This window comes from Anopheles arabiensis, unplaced genomic scaffold (genome assembly GCF_016920715.1).
Source record: "Anopheles arabiensis isolate DONGOLA unplaced genomic scaffold, AaraD3 Autosomal_pericentromeric_contig0015, whole genome shotgun sequence".
Taxonomy (NCBI): Eukaryota; Metazoa; Arthropoda; class Insecta; order Diptera; family Culicidae; genus Anopheles; species Anopheles arabiensis.
Genome location: NW_024412163.1, coordinates 468794 through 489267, shown reverse-complemented (window position 1 = coordinate 489267; position 20474 = coordinate 468794). Strand labels below are relative to the sequence as shown.

General features: G+C 44.0%; 1 protein-coding gene across 1 annotated transcript; it reads right to left on the bottom strand.

The window, feature by feature from the left end:
- Window positions 1-611: 611 nt before the first annotated feature.
- LOC120908303 lies at window positions 612-1346 on the bottom strand. The gene has a single exon (XM_040319215.1). The coding sequence runs from the start codon at window positions 1344-1346 to the stop codon at window positions 612-614; it is 735 nt and encodes a 244-aa protein (XP_040175149.1).
- Between the last annotated feature and the right edge of the window lie 19128 nt (window positions 1347-20474).

Sequence of the window (20474 nt, the reverse complement as noted above, 5' to 3'; positions counted from 1 at the left end):
TACAAGTGCAGTTTGAAGCAGAACTTGTTCCGTAGTTTGCCTCAAAGCTGCTGCATAAGTGCGTTGCGTGTTTGCCGTGTGATCGTCTGTGTTGTGTGTGTTGCGTACGGAAGCATTTTGCGCAGCTGACGTGTTCGCAGTGGAAAATGTGCCGTAATTTTGTGAAGAGTGTAAAAGCGAGTGGTGTGTTGAATTGCAGTGTCTGCACTTGTATTGCGATGAGCAATCACGCACACGGTGATTGTCGCGCAAGCAATTCAAGCACAATTTCAGTGTCATTGTGTTTCGGTACCGTTCCTCCGGTGACATTTGCATGAAACGGGGGCATTTCGTTAAATTGTAATCGGAGTGGCATAAAGGGCATGTGCGTGTGTCGTGTGATGTTGACGGAAAGCTTGCTAAGCGCATAGGCGGAGCATGTTTATGTGCGTAGTGCGTTTGGTTCACGGTAGGGGGAGCTTCGGTAATGTTTACCTGTAGGGTTTCCAACACTCGCAAACGGCGCTGTAAAAATGCGATTAATCCTTCGTAACTAGGATTTTGGCTAGTTGAGGCATTTTCCTCCCAATCTCTTAATGTGGAGGTAGGCAATTTTGTGCACATTAAGTGTTCTAACAAGCAGCTCCATGCCTCCGTTTTTCGCCTAGATGATTGAGCGTTTTCTTGTGACGTTCGAACTCGTCCACAAGATGGTGAAGGGTTGATGCACTCTCCTTCTTAACGGTGGCCATACCAAAAAGTGCTTGAAGATGTCGTTTCTTTAACAAATACTCATTCGAGTATCGTTCGGTGAGCATTTGCCATGCTAGCTCGTAATTGGCTGCGCTGATCGTGATTGCTTCGATCACCTTTGCGGCCTCGCCTTTCATGGAAGCTCGTAAATAATGAAACTTTTGTATCGGTGGTAGTTCCATGTTTTCGTGAATTAATCCCTCAAAAGTGTCCCTATACGTGAGCCATTGCATGTAATCACCATCGAACTCAGGAAGTGAGATGGTGGGAAGCTTTATACCTGCCAACGGGTTAGTGTTTGGTGTTGTGCTTGCGGATCGCGGAGCGTGCACCCGTTTAGCCTTCAAATGGGCTTCAAGGCGTATCAAACGCGAGCCAAAATCGTCTCGTAACGCGGCATTGTGACTTATCACTTCCTCGGTGGCCGCCGCATCTTCCAATTTGGCCTGAATTGCTTCCAAATCAACGGAAAGCTTCTGGACCTTTGCAATGCGAATGTTGATTTCGATTGCATCCCGTTCCGGGTCAAATTCTGCCAAAAATTGTTCGTGCTTAGCCAATACTGCTAGTAAAACTGTCCTTCTGGACGACAAAACGTTTATCGGAGCAGTCATAGTGCGGTTTGACAAAACGCTAAATTTCGCGGACACAGTGAACTTGGTCGATTGTGAGGCGACTAAAGCACAGTTACACGCGCGCAAACAGTGATTATCGCGAGAATAATTAAGATTCAGAAAACCAGATTCGTCTTAATCCTGGTCACGGCACCAATGTTTAATCTCACTATTTCGGATAATTTATTTTCCGCGTTTCGGTGTAACTTTCAAACCTTTAATATTGTTGCGACAGCAACGGGTAGGTTGGTACGATTCAAAAGTTTAACAAATATTTCATTTGCAACGGCTAAGTTTGGATAGAAATTCGAAGCTATTGTAACTTATCGTATGAGAACGAGATCGCTGGCCTAAACATACAATTGGAACGGCCCGTTTCTTGAGTTCATCGATAAGCATAAGCCACAACGTGCACGGTCAAGTGTTTGTAGGATCAATCTAGAAGGCGTGGACTTGAAGTATAAACAAAACACCATACGAAAACATAAAGATTATAAACAAATTGTTGCATGCATTGCAAAAAAAGGGCCACGGTCAAGTGTTTGTAGGATCAATCTAGAAGGCGTAGACTTGAAGTATAAACAAAACACCATACGAAAACATAAAGATTATAAACAAATTGCTGCATGCATTGACAAAAAGGGCCACGGTACTTTCACACACTGGCACCAATACAATTAAACGACGTGTACGGACACGTTTAACACCATCAAAAATGTTAGCATATAAGAACCAATTTTGTCAAATAAACCAGCAGATCTAATTTAGAAACGGAACGGAAAACGTCTCGATTTTCTTTGAACGTCTTGGTCTTTCCTAAGTTTTTTTCTTTAGGTCTCATCCGGGTCCCTCTGCCCCCATCCGAAAAGTTATTGAATGAATTGTGCCACTTTCGAAGCATAGGTTCCCACGAACCGCGAACACTAGCCGAAGGTTTAATGTACAATTTATTTTGGTAACTCCTTTCGGGCATCTTTATATAAATTTGTTTTCGGTTGAATCTCAGGACACTGAAGGCCTTTCCTTCGCGTGGCCTGGCCCGAGTTCCGCCGACAACAAATATTTACCAGCAGTTATTCGTTGTGCAGCAAAATTGGAAGAGAGAGTTTATTCGCGACATACACTGTTATTTATAAACTACTCGATCGAGCCGAACACTCGAAATTGAACGAAGAATGTTCGTGTTTCGTTAAGCACGATATGAAGTGACAGGGCTGTGCCTGAACAGAGGGAAAGGAGGGAAAGGAGTGAAAGGAGGGAAAGGAGGGAAAGGAGGGAAAGGAGGGAAAGGTTGGAAAGAAGGGAAAGGAGGACAAGCAGAGAAAGAAGGGAAAGGAGGGCATTGGACTACTTGCCGATCCGTTGGTTGATGCATCCTCTCTGGAGCCACCATTTGTCGCGCACACGAAAGTGTCTTTCGGAGCAACAGCCCAAGACAGGCACAGTACACGCCGGCTTTTCACTATATATAAAATCGAAAATCGCCACAATGACGTGAGAGTAAACATTCAGCGAGAGAGAGAGAGAGAGAGAGAGAGAGAGAGAGAGAGAGAGAGAGAGAGAGAAAGAGATGAGAGCAGAGCTCTAAGCAACGCACCACTGCTAGGCCGCAAGTAATGAGGGCAATGGTTACATAGATTTTTTGTTTACACAAACCGATTTGAAAACACATGGTATTGGATATAGGGAAGATAGGTAAAGACGGACACGTTAAGGGAAATGGTAAAAATCTTGGGATATATAAGTTCAACGACCATGAAAATGTGCATACATTATCTTACACTCATGTTTTATCAGAAAATGTGTTGAGACTTTTAAGTTTCCATCGATTTTTGCGTTTTTTCATGAATGAAAAACATGATTTTTTTCGTGCGGTTTTTAAATGTTCGGGTAAGACGGACACCTGATATGGGAAAGATGGACACCATCAAGGGTAAGATGGACACCTGTAGAAAAGGTTAGAAAATGAAGAGTTTTACAGCATTTTAACAAATTCTATCGCTTTCCACGTCCTGGTACGTTTATAAACCAATTCTTGGTCTATTGCAACGGCGATTCATTCAGCCATGAATTTAGGAATTGTAAACGGCGCTTGTAATATATCGTAGAATGCAGGATCTAAAGCATTATTGAAATATCGCGCACTTACAGCTGACGTTGCTCCAGCTTACAGAACAACTGCCTAGAACTTCCTTTAAGGAAATTACTCCGCGAAAAGACCATGACCCCAGTAATTTTTGAGGGACTTGTTAATAGTTTAATCAATTTTCCATGTCCATAATCCATGTCGCAATTCAACATTTGATATTTGTAATCCCACAGAATTTCTCATTTATTCCTGAACGATGTCGTATCGATGCCTCATCTTTTTATTGCTTAAAGTTGTCCAAGTCGTGACAAGATATTGGATTTCTTGAAGCGCCTCTTCAGCGTCAAGCGAGTAATAGCATAATGAATGGCTACTATTTTGACCGTTGTTTCATTTCTCGTTAATTTCAATACTTTATCTAGTTGCTGATTGGTGTATAGCTTTGGAATACCTTTATTTAAGGTATTTGAAGAAATCTATTCATCACCAATTGATATAAGAAGTAAAATAAATCAATAAATTCGGTGTCCATCTTTCCCTACAACAAAGTGTCCGTCTTTCCCGCTTTGGTGCCAGGATGTTTAAACCACCAGAAAACCATATTTTGCATTGGTTTCATCCTCGTTCTTTCGCCAGTTTTTTCATTAATGATCACGACAACTCATTCATGAAATAAAACTTCCGGAAATATAAACGATACAAGTTGTAGAGCTTAAGATCCGTAGTAGTCATATTAGATCCACAAGGGTGCACACGATTGAAAATTTATTTTGTTCGTGGATTTAACCAATTTTGCATATATTATGTAAAAATGTTCTCAAACATGTTGTTAAACTTTAAGTTAGGATACTGCATTGTTGATTTTTGCAAAATTACCTTTTTCATGCATTTATGAAAAGTGTCCATCTTACCCGCAGTGTCCGTCTTTACCTACCTTCCCCTAATGATTTTTTTTAATAATTAAAGTTGCAAATTAGCCACCTGATGATAAAGTGTCCCATCTCATACCCCTTCCCATTATTAATCAAGATATTCAAGGCAATATAAAAAAAACATGTTTGAAAACAAAGCACTCCGGAACAAAGCACTAAAGGGAGAGATGGTTCATTGTGCAACATGACTGCAATACACTGCGCGTTAGGTGAGACAACCGTGCGCACTGCATTTAGCCGGATCAGCATCAACTACAGAATGATCAACAATGAAACTATGCTCACTGTAACGTGCCCAAGAAGGCTGAAAAGATTCTGACTGTATCTATCAAGAGTGATGGCGATATCTATCATGTGATGCTATCACCGTACTATGGTGTTGATTAAGAACAACCACGTTATAATCAAGGACATGTCAATTTAGAAGCAAAATCTGAAAGATGTGGGGTGGCAAGAGTAAATAAAGTAGTTTGCAAGTAAACGTGAATTTAGTTAATTGATCTGGAAAGGCTATAACAGTGTTGAACCATTTCTATATTCTTTTTATAAAAGTATAGATCGGAATATTAGAACTACACATTTGGAATGGTTATATGAGGGGATATGTTGTCGAAATCTGATATTTGGCACAACGATAACAATTGTCTCATACCTAAATACCAATTCCATTCAATACTTCAAAACCAGTTTCAGGATAATAAAATAAAATTTTGACGGCGTTTTTAAAAATGACCTTTTTGAAATTTAAGACCGGAAAAATTTACATTGAAAATGTTGTAAGCATCGATTACTTATTACCTAACGTATGAAACATAATTCGAAAAAAGAGTAGAAATGGAATTCGAACCTCGTGCAATATCATATTTTGACAGTTCAATCTTACATCTATGGGCACAAAAAACACAAAATGGATTGAAGCAGAAATAAGCATTTCAAAAATTGTATGTTTTTAAGTACGCAATTGGGATTGGATCTAAACATGTTATATATGTATTAGCGGCATCCTATTTTTTTTAATCCACTGCACATCAATACGTTATTCAATGGACGCGTTGTTGAGGTTACTACTTAGCTATGTTTTCCATAAAATTACACCGATAACTAAAAAATAATAATCAAAAAATTATACATTTGTGTCAACAGAGGCATGGAACGTATCAGTTCGAAAATACAAAATTGCGTGACTTGGCTCAAAAGTAGCCTCAACGATATTAAACGTTCCTGCAAAGTACAGTAACTGTCCAAGAAGTTACAAGGTTAACACATTTGTGGTGTAACGCATAAGAACAAATAGGTCTTTGAGTTATGGTTGTTGCCACTGAACGTGTAGAGTTTGAAAATAATTCTTAATTTGAGGACATCCGGTAGATTTTACCGGGCCTTAACTAGTAAGCACAATAATAAACGCACCAACTGGCTATTGGCAAATAATGCCTTCATTAATTTTTTCAATTGAATTTATACTCTAAAAATGCTGACCGTCGTCGAGCAGCATTTTCTTCTTAGCCTATGTTTTCCATAAAATCGTTAAAAAAGCGCGCATCGCTGACGCGTTGGATAACGTAGCTATTCAGCAAGTATTGCTACCTAGCAACGCTTTGTTTTTAAGGCTAAATTATCGTAAGCGACAGACGGAAAGAAGGAAAAGGGGGGAAGGGATGGAAAGGAGGAAAAGGAGGGAAAGGAGGGAAAGGAGTGTAGCATATCTGCTATACAAAACTTATTATAATACACACTATCAGCTATAGACACATTGTAACACACTTTAGAAAGCCAAACCACACCATTGTAACACATTCATTATAACACATTCAGTAAATCAGATCATATCATAGCACCGCAACGTCAGGATAGGACTATGCCCATCCTACATCTATCGACTTCTCATTTAAAGAGTTTAGTTATGTCCCCCTACCCAAGGTAAGGCCTCTAAACTCCAACGTTTCTAGTAAGGGAAACCTCCTAAAGGTTTCTATGATCGCCTGGACGATCAAGTGTCGAACGTCCGCTTCGAAGTTTTAATCCACCTCGGCTCATGTCAGTAAAAACTGACCTACCGCGACGGTACTCGAAGTACAGTTGTACGATCATCGCATTACATGGCGACCGTAGCTATCGTCCGAACTCATTACAGGAGGGAAGAGAGGGAAAGGAGGGATAAGATGGCAAGGAGGGAAAGTTTGGAAAAGAGGGAAAAGAGGGAAAGGAGGGAAAGGAGGGAAAGGAAGGAAAGGAGGGAAAGGAGGGAAAGGAGGGAAAGGAGGGAAATGAGGGAAATGAGGGAAAGGAGGGAAAGGAGGGAAAGGAGGGAAAGGAGGGAAAGGAGGGAAAGGAGGGAAAGAAGGGAAAGGAGGGCATTGGACTACTTGCCGATCCGTTGGTTGATGCATCCTCTCTGGAGCCACCATATGTCGCGCACACGAAAGTGTCTTTCGGAGCAACAGCCCAAGACAGGCACAGTACACGCCGACTTACCCACAATAATAAACGCACAAACTGGCTCTTGGCAAATAATGCCTTCATTATTTTTTTTCAATTGAATTTATACTCTAAAAATGCTGACCGTCGTCGATCAGCATTTTCTTCTTAGCCTAGGTTTTCCATTGAATCGTTAAATTCCATTTAATCGTTAAGCGCGTTTAATCGCTGGCGCGTTGCATAACGTAGCTATTCAGCAAGTATTGCTACGATTGTTTTTAAGGCTAAATTATCGTAAGCGACAGACGGAAAGGAGGAAAAGGAGGGTGTTAGAAACTAACAAAGAAACCGAATTTTTTAGGCTTAGGCGTGGTGCCAAAAAAATAGTTTTTATTTTAGGCGTTTTGTGGCTTGTTCTCTCGGTGAGTTCGTTTTACTATTTAAACTATTTTGTCCTATCCGCGATGCGCTTGGCTGACAGTTCGGCGGAACCTTACAACGGTTACAACAGAGGGAAAGGAAGGAAAGGAGGGAAAGGGGGAAAGGGGGGGAAAGGAGGGAAAGTAGGGAAAGGTTAAAAAGGAGGGAAAGGAGGGAAGGATGGAAAGGAGGGAAAGGAGGGAAAGGAGGGAAAGGAGGGAAAGGAGGGAAAGGAGGGAAAGGAGGAAAGGAGGGAAAGGAGGAAAGGAGGAAAAGGGGAAAGGAAGGAAAGGAGGGAAAGGAGGGAAAGGAGGGAAATAAAGGAAATGGTGTAAAGGAGGGAAAGGAGGGAAAAGAGGGAAAGGAGGGAATGGAGGGAAAGTATTTCGAAACGCACAATCAAATGTATTTCGCCATAACCGCATACTGTAGCCAAAGAAGTACTGTTAATAATTATTAACGTTAGATTCGATCTGTCGGTGTTATCTACCGTGATTCCCTACAGAGCGCGGTACAAACGCGTAGTGTGGGAAGCATCCAATACCGATCGAGCCGAATATTCCCGATCGCTCAAAGGCTTCCGAACAGCGTGGCTAAGGCAATGACCGAAGGCCACTCTTTCGCGGTAGCCCGAGTCAAGCGATTGATTTTTAGCGTCGCAATAAAATAATAATATAGACTGCTTAAGAAAACGCTTGTTTTTTAATACCAAATACTACTACGGGCGAAAGAAAGAGTGCTGTTGCAATAGTTTGCAGCATTCTAAAAATCATTTGACGAATTAAAAGTTCCTTTTACTTAAAACAGTTTTTCTTTCAACAATCTCACCCGTTGCCAGCTTAGAAAAGTTCCTGAGGTAATTCGGAATCGCTGTGCTGAAGTGAGGAACAGAATAAGTGACTAGTTGAGGAATTGTTTTATAGCGGTTGTGCGTGTGTTAGTAGAAATGCTAGGAACAGAAATCAGTTATTGTGTCGGTTCCCTGTTCATCTCACCCGTTGCCGGTGCCTAATAGTTCCTGAGGAAAATCGGAACAAGCCGTGGTGAAGTGCAGTGTATTAGGAAAGCTGATACAAACAAGTGATCTTTTTCGAGGTGTTATTACAATATATGCCAAACGTTAGTATTTCGTGCAATGAACATAGCATATTTATCGGCATTATTTACGTTAGCACAATTGACAACGCTCAGCGATGCAATCTGTTCAGTGAGAAGTGTAACGCCATTTTCTCCAAGGGAGCAAATCCTACAGGCAGGGCAGAGCAACTATGCAGGGCAGAGCAATCAGTCAGGACGTAATAATACGATGCAAAATTCAACAAACTATTATTCAGCCAAATTTCGTAAGCCAGTATTGCGTTCGTATAGAAATAGGAAGCACCGACTGTTAAGATCGAATCAAACCAGGAAGAGTGTTCGTATGGCTCACAAACACTGGGGGGTAATGTTAATAATTATTAACGTTAGATTCGATCTGTCGGTGTTATCTACCGTGATTCCCGACAGAGCGCGGTACAAACGCGTAGTGTGGGAAGCATCCAATACCGATCGAGCCGAATATTCCCGATCGCTCAAAGGCTCCCGAACAGCGTGGCTAAGGCAATGACCGAAGGCCACTCTTTCGCGGTAGCCCGAGTCAAGCGATTGATTTTTAGCGTCGCAATAAAATAATAATATAGACTGCTTAAGAAAACGCTTGTTTTTTAATACCAAATACTACTACGGGCGAAAGAAAGAGTGCTGTTGCAATAGTTTGCAACAAGTACTCATTCTGCGGTTGACACCAATAATTTAAAAACATTAAACACTCGGCCCATCTGCTGTCTGGCTAGCTATCGAAAAACCGACCAAAAACTAGCATGTATAAAACTAATACGAGCATAGATGTCTCCAGCATATATTGTACCCTATGCCTTATACACACTCAAGGATTCTACAAAAAAAACTACTTAAATATGGATCAACATGATGAGCGCAATTCCAGTTCAGTTCATTCGCGAATGATGAATAATCCGTTTGAACGGGATCGATCTATTGAATTGTATATGTATAATTTCCACACCAACAGAGCACAGATCGAACACAAATGGGCCAGTTCGAACGCGTTCGATGAATTCAGTTGTGTAGGTACGATTTACATACCAACAGAACACAGATCGAACACCAGTTCGAACACATTCGATGAATTCAGTCGTATAGATACGATTTCCAAACCAACAGCACACGTATCGAACACTGCCTGACAAATATGTTTTATCACTAGTAATTCTAGCAGTAAAGACTTGTAAATGCTTTCAGGGTTCCCGACCATTTTGTCGAGCTTGGTTATTACGAGCGCAACGGTTTTCTGGGTTAAGCATTGACCCGCTAACTGCACGAAGTGCTTAACCTTTCAGATGCTTTTGCAGCCTATTTATGTTTTCTAAATTAATTTCACTACTTGCCGATCCGTTGGTTAATGCATCCTCTCTGGAGCCACTAATCGCTTAATCGCTGGCGCGTTGCATAACGTAGCTATTCAGCAAGTATTGCTACCTAGCAACGCTTTGTTTTTAAGGCTAAATTATCGTAAGCGACAGACGGAAAGAAGGAAAAGGAGGGAAAGGAATGAGGAGGGAAAGGATGGAAAGGCGAGAAAGGAGGGAAAGGTAGAAAATGAGGGAATGGAGGGAAAGGAGGGAAATGAGGGAAAGGAGGGAAAGGAGGGAAAGGAGGGAAAGGAGGGAAAGTAGGGAAAGGAGGGAAAGGAGGGAAAGGTTGGAAAGGAGGGAAAGGAGGGAAAGGAGGGAAAGGAGGGAAAGGAGGGAAAGGAGGGAAAGGCTGGAAAGGAGGGAAAGGTTGGAAATGAGGGAAAGGTTGGAAATGAGGGAAATGAGGAAAAGGAGGGAAGGAGAGAAAGAAGGGAAAGGAGGACATTGGACTACTTGCCGATCCGTTGGTTGATGCATCCTCTCTGGAGCCACCATTTGTCGCGCACACGAAAGTGTCTTTCGGAGCTGCAGCCCAAGACAGGCACAGTACACGCCGACTTAAGCACAATAATAAACGCACCAACTGGCTCTTTGCAAATCGTTAAACCAGCGCGTTTAATCGCTGGCGCGTTGCATAACGTAGCTATTCAGCAAGTATTGCTACCTAGCAACGCTTTGTTTTAAAGGCTGAATTATCGTAAGCGACAGACGGAAAGAAGGAAAAGAAGGGAAAGGAATGAGGAGGGAAAGGATGGAAAGGTGAGAAAGGAAGGAACGGCGAGAAAGGAGGGAAAGGAAGGACATGAGGGAATGGAGGGAAGGGAGGGAAAGGAGGGAAAGGAGGGAAAGGAGGGAAAGGAGGGAAAGGAGGGAAAGGAGGGAAAGGAGGGAAAGGATGGAAAGGAGGGAAAGGAGGGAAAGGAGGGAAAGGAGGGAAAGGAGGGAAAGGAGGGAAAGGAGGGAAAGGAGGGAAAGGAGGGAAAGGAGGGAAAGGAGGGAAAGGAGGGAAAGGAGGGAAAGGAGGGAAAGGAGGGAAAGGAGGGAAAGGAGGGAAAGGTTGGAAAGGAGGAAAAGGAGGGGAAGGAGGGAAAGGTGGGAAAGGAGGGAAAGGAGGGAAAGGAGGGCATTGGACTACTTGCCGATCCATTGGTTAATGCATCCTCTCTGGAGCCACCATTTGTCGCGCACACGAAAGTGTCTTTCGGAGCTGCAGCCCAAGACAGGCACAGTACACGCCGACTTAAGCACAATAATAAACGCACCAACTGGCTATTGGCAAATAATGCCTTCATTATTTTTTTAAAATGAATTTATACTCTAAAAATGCTGACCGTCGTCGATCAGCATTTTCTCCTTAGCCTATGTTTTCCATAAAATCGTTAAAAAAGCGCGCATCGCTGGCGCGTTGCATAACGTAGCTATTCAGCAAGTATTGCTACCTAGCAACGCTTTGTTTTTAAGGCTAAATTATCGTAAGCGACAGACGGAAAGAAGGAAAAGGAGGGAAAAGATGGAAATGAGGGAAAGGAGGGAAATGAGGGAAAGGAGGGAAAGGAGGGAAAGGAGGGAAAGGAGGGAAAGGAGGGAAAGGAGGGAAAGGATGGAAAGGATGGAAAGGAGGGAAAGGAGGGAAAGGAGGGAAAGGAGGGAAAAGAGGGAAAGGAGGGAAAGGAGGGAAAGGAGGGAAAGGAGGGAAAGGAGGAAAATGAGGGAAAAGAGGGAAAGGAGGGAAAGGAAGGAAAGGAGGAAAAAGAGGGAAAGGAGGGATAAGATGACAAGGAGGGAAAGGAGGGAAAGGAGGGAAATGTTGGAAAAGGGGAAAAGGAGGGAAAGGAGGGAAAGGAGGGAAAGGAAGGAAAGGAGGGAAAGCAGGGAAAGGTGGGAAAGGAGGGAAAGGATGGAAAGGTGGAAAGGCGGGAAAGGAGGGAAATGTTGGAAAGGAGTGAAAATAGGGAAAGGAGGGAAAGGAGGGAAGGATGGAAAGGAGGGAAAGGAGGGAAAGGAGGGAAAGGAGGGAAAGGAGGGAAAGGAGGGAAAGGAGGGAAATGAGGGAAAGGAGGGAAAGGTGGGAAAAGGGGGAAAGGATGGAAAGGAGGGAAAGGAGGGAAAGGAGGGAAATAAAGGAAATGGTGTAAAGGAGGGAAAGGAGGGAAAAGAGGGAAAGGAGGGAATGGAGGGAAAGTATTTCGAAACGCACAATCAAATGTATTTCGCCATAACCGCATACTGTAGCCAAAGAAGTACTGTTAATAATTATTAACGTTAGATTCGATCTGTCGGTGTTATCTACCGTGATTCCCGACAGAGCGCGGTACAAACGCGTAGTGTGGGAAGCATCCAATACCGATCGAGCCGAATATTCCCGATCGCTCAAAGGCTCCCGAACAGCGTGGCTAAGGCAATGACCGAAGGCCACTCTTTCGCGGTAGCCCGAGTCAAGCGATTGATTTTTAGCGTCGCAATAAAATAATAATATAGACTGCTTAAGAAAACGCTTGTTTTTTAACACCAAATACTACTACGGGCGAAAGAAAGAGTGCTGTTGCAATAGTTTGCAACAAGTACTCATTCTGCGGTTGACACCAATAATTTAAAAACATTAAACACTCGGCCCATCTGCTGTCTGGCTAGCTATCGAAAAACCGACCAAAAACTAGCATGTATAAAACTAATACGAGCATAGATGTCTCCAGCATATATTGTACCCTATGCCTTATACACACTCAAGGATTCTACAAAAAACTACTTAAATATGGATCAACATGATGAGCGCAATTCCAGTTCAGTTCATTCGCGAATAATGAATAATCCGTTTGAACGGGATCGATCTATTGAATTGTATATGTATAATTTCCACACCAACAGAGCACAGATCGAACACAAATGGGCCAGTTCGAACGCGTTCAATGAATTCAGTTGTGTAGGTACGATTTACATACCAACAGAACACAGATCGAACACCAGTTCGAACACATTCGATGAATTCAGTCGTATAGATACGATTTCCAAACCAACAGCACACGTATCGAACACTGCCTGACAAATATGTTTTATCACTAGTAATTCTAGCAGTAAAGACTTGTAAATGCTTTCAGGGTTCCCGACCATTTTGTCGAGCTTGGTTATTACTAGCGCAACGGTTTTCTGGGTTAAGCATTGACCCGCTAACTGCACGAAGTGCTTAACCTTTCAGATGCTTTTGCAGCCTATTTATGTTTTCTAAATTAATTTCACTACTTGCCGATCCGTTGGTTAATGCATCCTCTCTGGAGCCACTAATCGCTTAATCGCTGGCGCGTTGCATAACGTAGCTATTCAGCAAGTATTGCTACCTAGCAACGCTTTGTTTTTAAGGCTAAATTATCGTAAGCGACAGACGGAAAGAAGGAAAAGGAGGGAAAGGAATGAGGAGGGAAAGGATGGAAAGGCGAGAAAGGAGGGAAAGGTAGAAAATGAGGGAATGGAGGGAAAGGAGGGAAATGAGGGAAAGGAGGGAAAGGAGGGAAAGGAGGAAAGGAGGGAAAGTAGGGAAAGGAGGGAAAGGAGGGAAAGGTTGGAAAGGAGGGAAAGGAGGGAAAGGAGGGAAAGGAGGGAAAGGAGGGAAAGGAGGGAAAGGCTGGAAAGGAGGGAAAGGTTGGAAATGAGGGAAAGGTTGGAAATGAGGGAAATGAGGAAAAGGAGGGAAGGAGAGAAAGAAGGAAAGGAGGACATTGGACTACTTGCCGATCCGTTGGTTGATGCATCCTCTGGAGCCACCATTTGTCGCGCACACGAAAGTGTCTTTCGGAGCTGCAGCCCAAGACAGGCACAGTACACGCCGACTTAAGCACAATAATAAACGCACCAACTGGCTCTTTGCAAATCGTTAAACCAGCGCGTTTAATCGCTGGCGCGTTGCATAACGTAGCTATTCAGCAAGTATTGCTACCTAGCAACGCTTTGTTTTAAAGGCTGAATTATCGTAAGCGACAGACGGAAAGAAGGAAAAGAAGGGAAAGGAATGAGGAGGGAAAGGATGGAAAGGTGAGAAAGGAAGGAACGGCGAGAAAGGAGGGAAAGGAAGGACATGAGGGAATGGAGGGAAGGGAGGGAAAGGAGGGAAAGGAGGGAAAGGAAGGACATGAGGGAATGGAGGGAAGGGAGGGAAAGGAGGGAAAGGAGGGAAAGGAGGGAAAGGAGGGAAAGGAGGGAAAGGAGGGAAAGGAGGGAAAGTAGGGAAAGGAGGGAAAGGAGGGAAAGGTTGGAAAGGAGGGAAAGGAGGGAAAGGAGGGAAAGAAGGGAAAGGAGGGAAAGGAGGGAAAGGTTGGAAAGGAGGGAAAGGTTGGAAATGAGGGAAATGAGGAAAAGGAGGGAAGGAGAGAAAGAAGGGAAAGGAGGACATTGGACTACTTGCCGATCCGTTGGTTGATGCATCCTCTGGAGCCACCATTTGTCGCGCACACGAAAGTGTCTTTCGGAGCTGCAGCCCAAGACAGGCACAGTACACGCCGACTTAAGCACAATAATAAACGCACCAACTGGCTCTTTGCAAATCGTTAAACCAGCGCGTTTAATCGCTGGCGCGTTGCATAAGGTAGCTATTCAGCAAGTATTGCTACCTAGCAACGCTTTGTTTTAAAGGCTGAATTATCGTAAGCGACAGACGGAAAGAAGGAAAAGAAGGGAAAGGAATGAGGAGGGAAAGGATGGAAAGGTGAGAAAGGAAGGAACGGCGAGAAAGGGGGGAAAGGAAGGACATGAGGGAATGGAGGGAAGGGAGGGAAAGGAGGGAAAGGAGGGAAAGGAGGGAAAGGAGGGAAAGGAGGGAAAGGAGGGAAAGGAGGGAAAGGAGGGAAAGGAGGGAAAGGAGGGAAAGGAGGGAAAGGAGGGAAAGGAGGGAAAGGAGGGAAAGGAGGGAAAGGTTGGAAAGGAGGGAAAGGTTGGAAAGGAGGGAAAGGAGGGAAAGGAGGAAAAGGAGGGGAAGGAGGGAAAGGAGGGAAAGGAGGGAAAGGAGGGAAAGGAGGGCATTGGACTACTTGCCGATCCATTGGTTAATGCATCCTCTCTGGAGCCACCATTTGTCGCGCACACGAAAGTGTCTTTCGGAGCTGCAGCCCAAGACAGGCACAGTACACGCCGACTTAAGCACAATAATAAACGCACCAACTGGCTCTTGGCAAATAATGCCTTCATTATTTTTTTAAATTGAATTTATACTCTAAAAATGCTGACCGTCGTCGATCAGCATTTTCTCCTTAGCCTATGTTTTCCATAAAATCGTTAAAAAAGCGCGCATCGCTGGCGCGTTGCATAACGTAGCTATTCAGCAAGTATTGCTACCTAGCAACGCTTTGTTTTTAAGGCTAAATTATCGTAAGCGACAGACGGAAAGAAGGAAAAGGAGGGAAAAGAATGAAAGGAGGGAAAGGAGGGAAATGAGGGAAAGGAGGGAAAGGAGGGAAAGGAGGGAAAGGAGGGAAAGGAGGGAAAGGAGGGAAAGGAGGGAAAGGATGGAAAGGAGGGAAAGGAGGGAAAGGAGGGAAAGGAGGGAAAGGAGGGAAAGGAGGAAAATGAGGGAAAAGAGGGAAAGGCGAGAAAGGAGGAAAAAGAGGGAAAGGAGGGATAAGATGACAAGGAGGGAAAGGAGGGAAATGTTGGAAAAGGGGAAAAGGATGGAAAGGAAGGAAAGGAGGGAAAGGAAGGAAAGGAGGGAAAGGAGGGAACGGTGGGAAAGGAGGGAAAGGATGGAAAGGTGGAAAGGCGGGAAAGGAGGGAAATGTTGGAAAGGAGGGAAAGGAGGGAAAGGAGGGAAAGGAGGGAAAGGAGGGAAAGGAGGGAAAGGAGGGAAAGGAGGGAAAGGAGGGAAAGGAGGGAAAGGAGGGAAAGGAGGGAAAGGAGGGAAAGGAGGGAAAGGAGGGAAAGGAGGGAAAGGAGGGAAAGGAGGGAAAGGAGGGAAAGGAGGGAAAGGTGGGAAAAGGGGGAAAGGATGGAAAGGTGGAAAGGCGGGAAAGGAGGGAAATGTTGGAAAGGAGGGAAAGGAGGGAAAGGAGGGAAAGGAGGGAAGGAGGGAAAGGAGGGAAAGGAGGGAAGGATGGAAAGGAGGGAAAGGAGGGAAAGGAGGGAAAGGAGGGAAAGGAGGGAAAGGAGGGAAAGGAGGGAAAGGAGGGAAAGGAGGGAAAGGAGGGAAAGGAGGGAAAGGAGGGAAAGGAGGGAAAGGAGGGAAAAGGGGGAAAGGATGGAAAGGAGGGAAAGGAGGGAAAGGAGGGAAATAAAGGAAATGGTGTAAAGGAGGGAAAGGAGGGAAAAGAGGGAAAGGAGGGAATGGAGGGAAAGTATTTCGAAACGCACAATCAAATGTATTTCGCCATAACCGCATACTGTAGCCAAAGAAGTACTGTTAATAATTATTAACGTTAGATTCGATCTGTCGGTGTTATCTACCGTGATTCCCTACAGAGCGCGGTACAAACGCGTAGTGTGGGAAGCATCCAATACCGATCGAGCCGAATATTCCCGATCGCTCAAAGGCTTCCGAACAGCGTGGCTAAGGCAATGACCGAAGGCCACTCTTTCGCGGTAGCCCGAGTCAAGCGATTGATTTTTAGCGTCGCAATAAAATAATAATATAGACTGCTTAAGAAAACGCTTGTTTTTTAACACCAAATACTACTACGGGCGAAAGAAAGAGTGCTGTTGCAATAGTTTGCAGCATTCTAAAAATCATTTGACGAATTAAAAGTTCCTTTTACTTAAAACAGTTTTTCTTTCAACAATCTCACCCGTTGCCAGCTTAGAAAAGTTCCTGAGGTAATTCGGAATCGCTGTGCTGAAGTGAGGAACAGAATAAGTTACTAGTTGAGGAATTGTTTTATAGCGGTTGTGCGTGTGTTAGTAGAAATGCTAGGAACAGAAATCAGTTATTGTGTCGGTTCCCTGTTCAGCTCACCCGTTGCCGGTGCCTAATAGTTCCTGAGGAAAATCGGAACAAGCCGTGCTGAAGTGCAGTGTATTAGGAAAGCTGATACAAACAAGTGATCTTTTTCGAGGTGTTATTACAATATATGCCAAACGTTAGTATTTCGTGCAATGAACATAGCATATTTATCGGCATTATTTACGTTAGCACAATTGACAACGCTCAGCGATGCAATCTGTTCAGTGAGAAGTGTAACGCCATTTTCTCCAAGGGAGCAAATCCTACAGGCAGGGCAGAGCAACTATGCAGGGCAGAGCAATCAGTCAGGACGTAATAATACGATGCAAAATTCAACAAACTATTATTCAGCCAAATTTCGTAAGCCAGTATTGCGTTCGTATAGAAATAGGAAGCACCGACTGTTAAGATCGAATCAAACCAGGAAGAGTGTTCGTATGGCTCACAAACACTGGGGGTAATGTTAATAATTATTAACGTTAGATTCGATCTGTCGGTGTTATCTACCGTGATTCCCGACAGAGCGCGGTACAAACGCGTAGTGTGGGAAGCATCCAATACCGATCGAGCCGAATATTCCCGATCGCTCAAAGGCTCCCGAACAGCGTGGCTAAGGCAATGACCGAAGGCCACTCTTTCGCGGTAGCCCGAGTCAAGCGATTGATTTTTAGCGTCGCAATAAAATAATAATATAGACTGCTTAAGAAAACGCTTGTTTTTAATACCAAATACTACTACGGGCGAAAGAAAGAGTGCTGTTGCAATAGTTTGCAACAAGTACTCATTCTGCGGTTGACACCAATAATTTAAAAACATTAAACACTCGGCCCATCTGCTGTCTGGCTAGCTATCGAAAAACCGACCAAAAACTAGCATGTATAAAACTAATACGAGCATAGATGTCTCCAGCATATATTGTACCCTATGCCTTATACACACTCAAGGATTCTACAAAAAAAACTACTTAAATATGGATCAACATGATGAGCGCAATTCCAGTTCAGTTCATTCGCGAATGATGAATAATCCGTTTGAACGGGATCGATCTATTGAATTGTATATGTATAATTTCCACACCAACAGAGCACAGATCGAACACAAATGGGCCAGTTCGAACGCGTTCGATGAATTCAGTTGTGTAGGTACGATTTACATACCAACAGAACACAGATCGAACACCAGTTCGAACACATTCGATGAATTCAGTCGTATAGATACGATTTCCAAACCAACAGCACACGTATCGAACACTGCCTGACAAATATGTTTTATCACTAGTAATTCTAGCAGTAAAGACTTGTAAATGCTTTCAGGGTTCCCGACCATTTTGTCGAGCTTGGTTATTACGAGCGCAACGGTTTTCTGGGTTAAGCATTGACCCGCTAACTGCACGAAGTGCTTAACCTTTCAGATGCTTTTGCAGCCTATTTATGTTTTCTAAATTAATTTCACTACTTGCCGATCCGTTGGTTAATGCATCCTCTCTGGAGCCACTAATCGCTTAATCGCTGGCGCGTTGCATAACGTAGCTATTCAGCAAGTATTGCTACCTAGCAACGCTTTGTTTTTAAGGCTAAATTATCGTAAGCGACAGACGGAAAGAAGGAAAAGGAGGGAAAGGAATGAGGAGGGAAAGGATGGAAAGGCGAGAAAGGAGGGAAAGGTAGAAAATGAGGGAATGGAGGGAAAGGAGGGAAAGGAAGGAAAGAAGGGAAATAAGGGAAAGGACTGAAAGAAGGGAAAGGAGGGAAAGGAGGGAAAGGAGGGAAAGGAAGGAAAGGAGGGAAAGGAGGGAAAGGAGGGAAAGGAGGGAAAGGAGGGAAAGGAGGGAAAGGAGGGAAAGGAGGGAAAGGAGGGAAAGGAGGGAAAGGTTGGAAAGGAGGGAAAGGTTGGAAATGAGGGAAATGAGGAAAAGGAGGGAAGGAGAGAAGGAAGGGAAAGGAGGACATTGGACTACTTGCCGATCTGTTGGTTGATGCATCCTCTCTGGAGCCACCATTTGTCGCGCACACGAAAGTGTCTTTCGGAGCTGCAGCCCAAGACAGGCACAGTACACGCCGACTTAAGCACAATAATAAACGCACCAACTGGCTCTTTGCAAATCGTTAAACCAGCGCGTTTAATCGCTGGCGCGTTGCATAACGTAGCTATTCAGCAAGTATTGCTACCTAGCAACGCTTTGTTTTAAAGGCTGAATTATCGTAAGCGACAGACGGAAAGAAGGAAAAGAAGGGAAAGGAATGAGGAGGGAAAGGATGGAAAGGTGAGAAAGGAAGGAACGGCGAGAAAGGAGGGAAAGGAAGGACATGAGGGAAATGAGGGAAAGGAGGGAAAGGATGGAAAGGTGAGAAAGGAACGAAAGGCGAGAAAGGAGGGAAAGGAAGGACATGAGGGAACGGAGGGAAAGGAGGGAAAGGAGGGAAAGGAGGGAAAGGAGGGAAAGGAGGGAAAGGAGGGAAAGGTTGGAAAGGAGGGAAAGGTTGGAAAGGAGGGAAATGAGGAAAAGGAGGGAAGGAGAGAAAGAAGGGAAAGGAGGACATTGGACTACTTGCCGATCCATTGGTTAATGCATCCTCTCTGGAGCCACCATTTGTCGCGCACACGAAAGTGTCTTTCGGAGCTGCAGCCCAAGACAGGCACAGTACACGCCGACTTAAGCACAATAATAAACGCACCAACTGGCTATTGGCAAATAATGCCTTCATTATTTTTTTTCAATTGAATTTATATTTCAAAAATGCTGACCGTCGTCGATCAGCATTTTCTCCTTAGCCTATGTTTTACATAAAATCGTTAAAAAAGCGCGCATCGCTGGCGCGTTGCATAATGTAGCTATTCAGCAAGTATTGCTACCTAGCAACGCTTTGTTTTTAAGGCTAAATTATCGTAAGCGACAGACGGAAAGAAGGAAAAGGAGGGAAAAGATGGAAAAGAGGGAAAGGAGGGAAATGAGGGAAAGGAGGGAAAGGAGGGAAAGGAGGGAAAGGAGGGAAAGGAGGGAAAGGAGGGAAAGGAGGGAAAGGAGGGAAAGGAGGGAAAGGAGGGAAAGGAGGGAAATGAGGGAAAGGAGGAAAATGAGGGAAAAGAGGGAAAGGCGAGAAAGGAGGAAAAAGAGGGAAAGGAGGGATAAGATGACAAGGAGGGAAAGGAGGGAAATGTTGGAAAAGGGGAAAAGGATGGAAAGGAGGGAAAGGAGGGAAAGGAAGGAAAGGAGGGAAAGGAGGGAAAGGTGGGAAAGGAGTGAAAGGAGGGAAAGGTGGAAAGGCGGGAAAGGAGGGAAATGTTGGAAAGGAGGGAAAATAGGGAAAGGAGGGAAAGGAGGGAAGGATGGAAAGGAGGGAAAGGAGGGAAAGGAGGGAAAGGAGGGAAAGGAGGGAAAGGAGGGAAAGGAGGGAAAGGAGGGAAAAGGGGGAAAGGATGGAAAGGAGGGAAAGGAGGGAAAGGAGGGAAATAAAGGAAAAGGTGTAAAGGAGGGAAAGGAGGGAAAAGAGGGAATGGAGGGAATGGAGGGAAAGTATTTCGAAACGCACAATAAAATGTATTTCGCCATAACCGGATACTGTAGCCAAAGAAGTACTCATTCTGCGGTTGACACCAATAATTTAAAAACATTAAACACTCGGCCCATCTGCTGTCTGGCTAGCTATCGAAAAACCGACCAAAAACTAGCATGTATAAAACTAATACGAGCATAGATGTCTCCAGCATATATTGTACCCTATGCCTTATACACACTCAAGGATACTATAAAAACTACTTAAATATGGATCAACATAATGAGCGCAATTCCAGTTCAGTTCATTCGCGAATAATGAATAATCCGTTTGAACGGGATCGATCTATTGAATTGTATATGTATAATTTCCACACCAACAGAGCACAGAT

What these genes read in the sequence shown, in the direction of transcription:
- LOC120908303 (XM_040319215.1), bottom strand. Translation starts at nt 1,346, where the DNA reads ATGACTGCTCCGATAAACGTTTTGTCGTCCAGAAGGACAGTTTTACTA.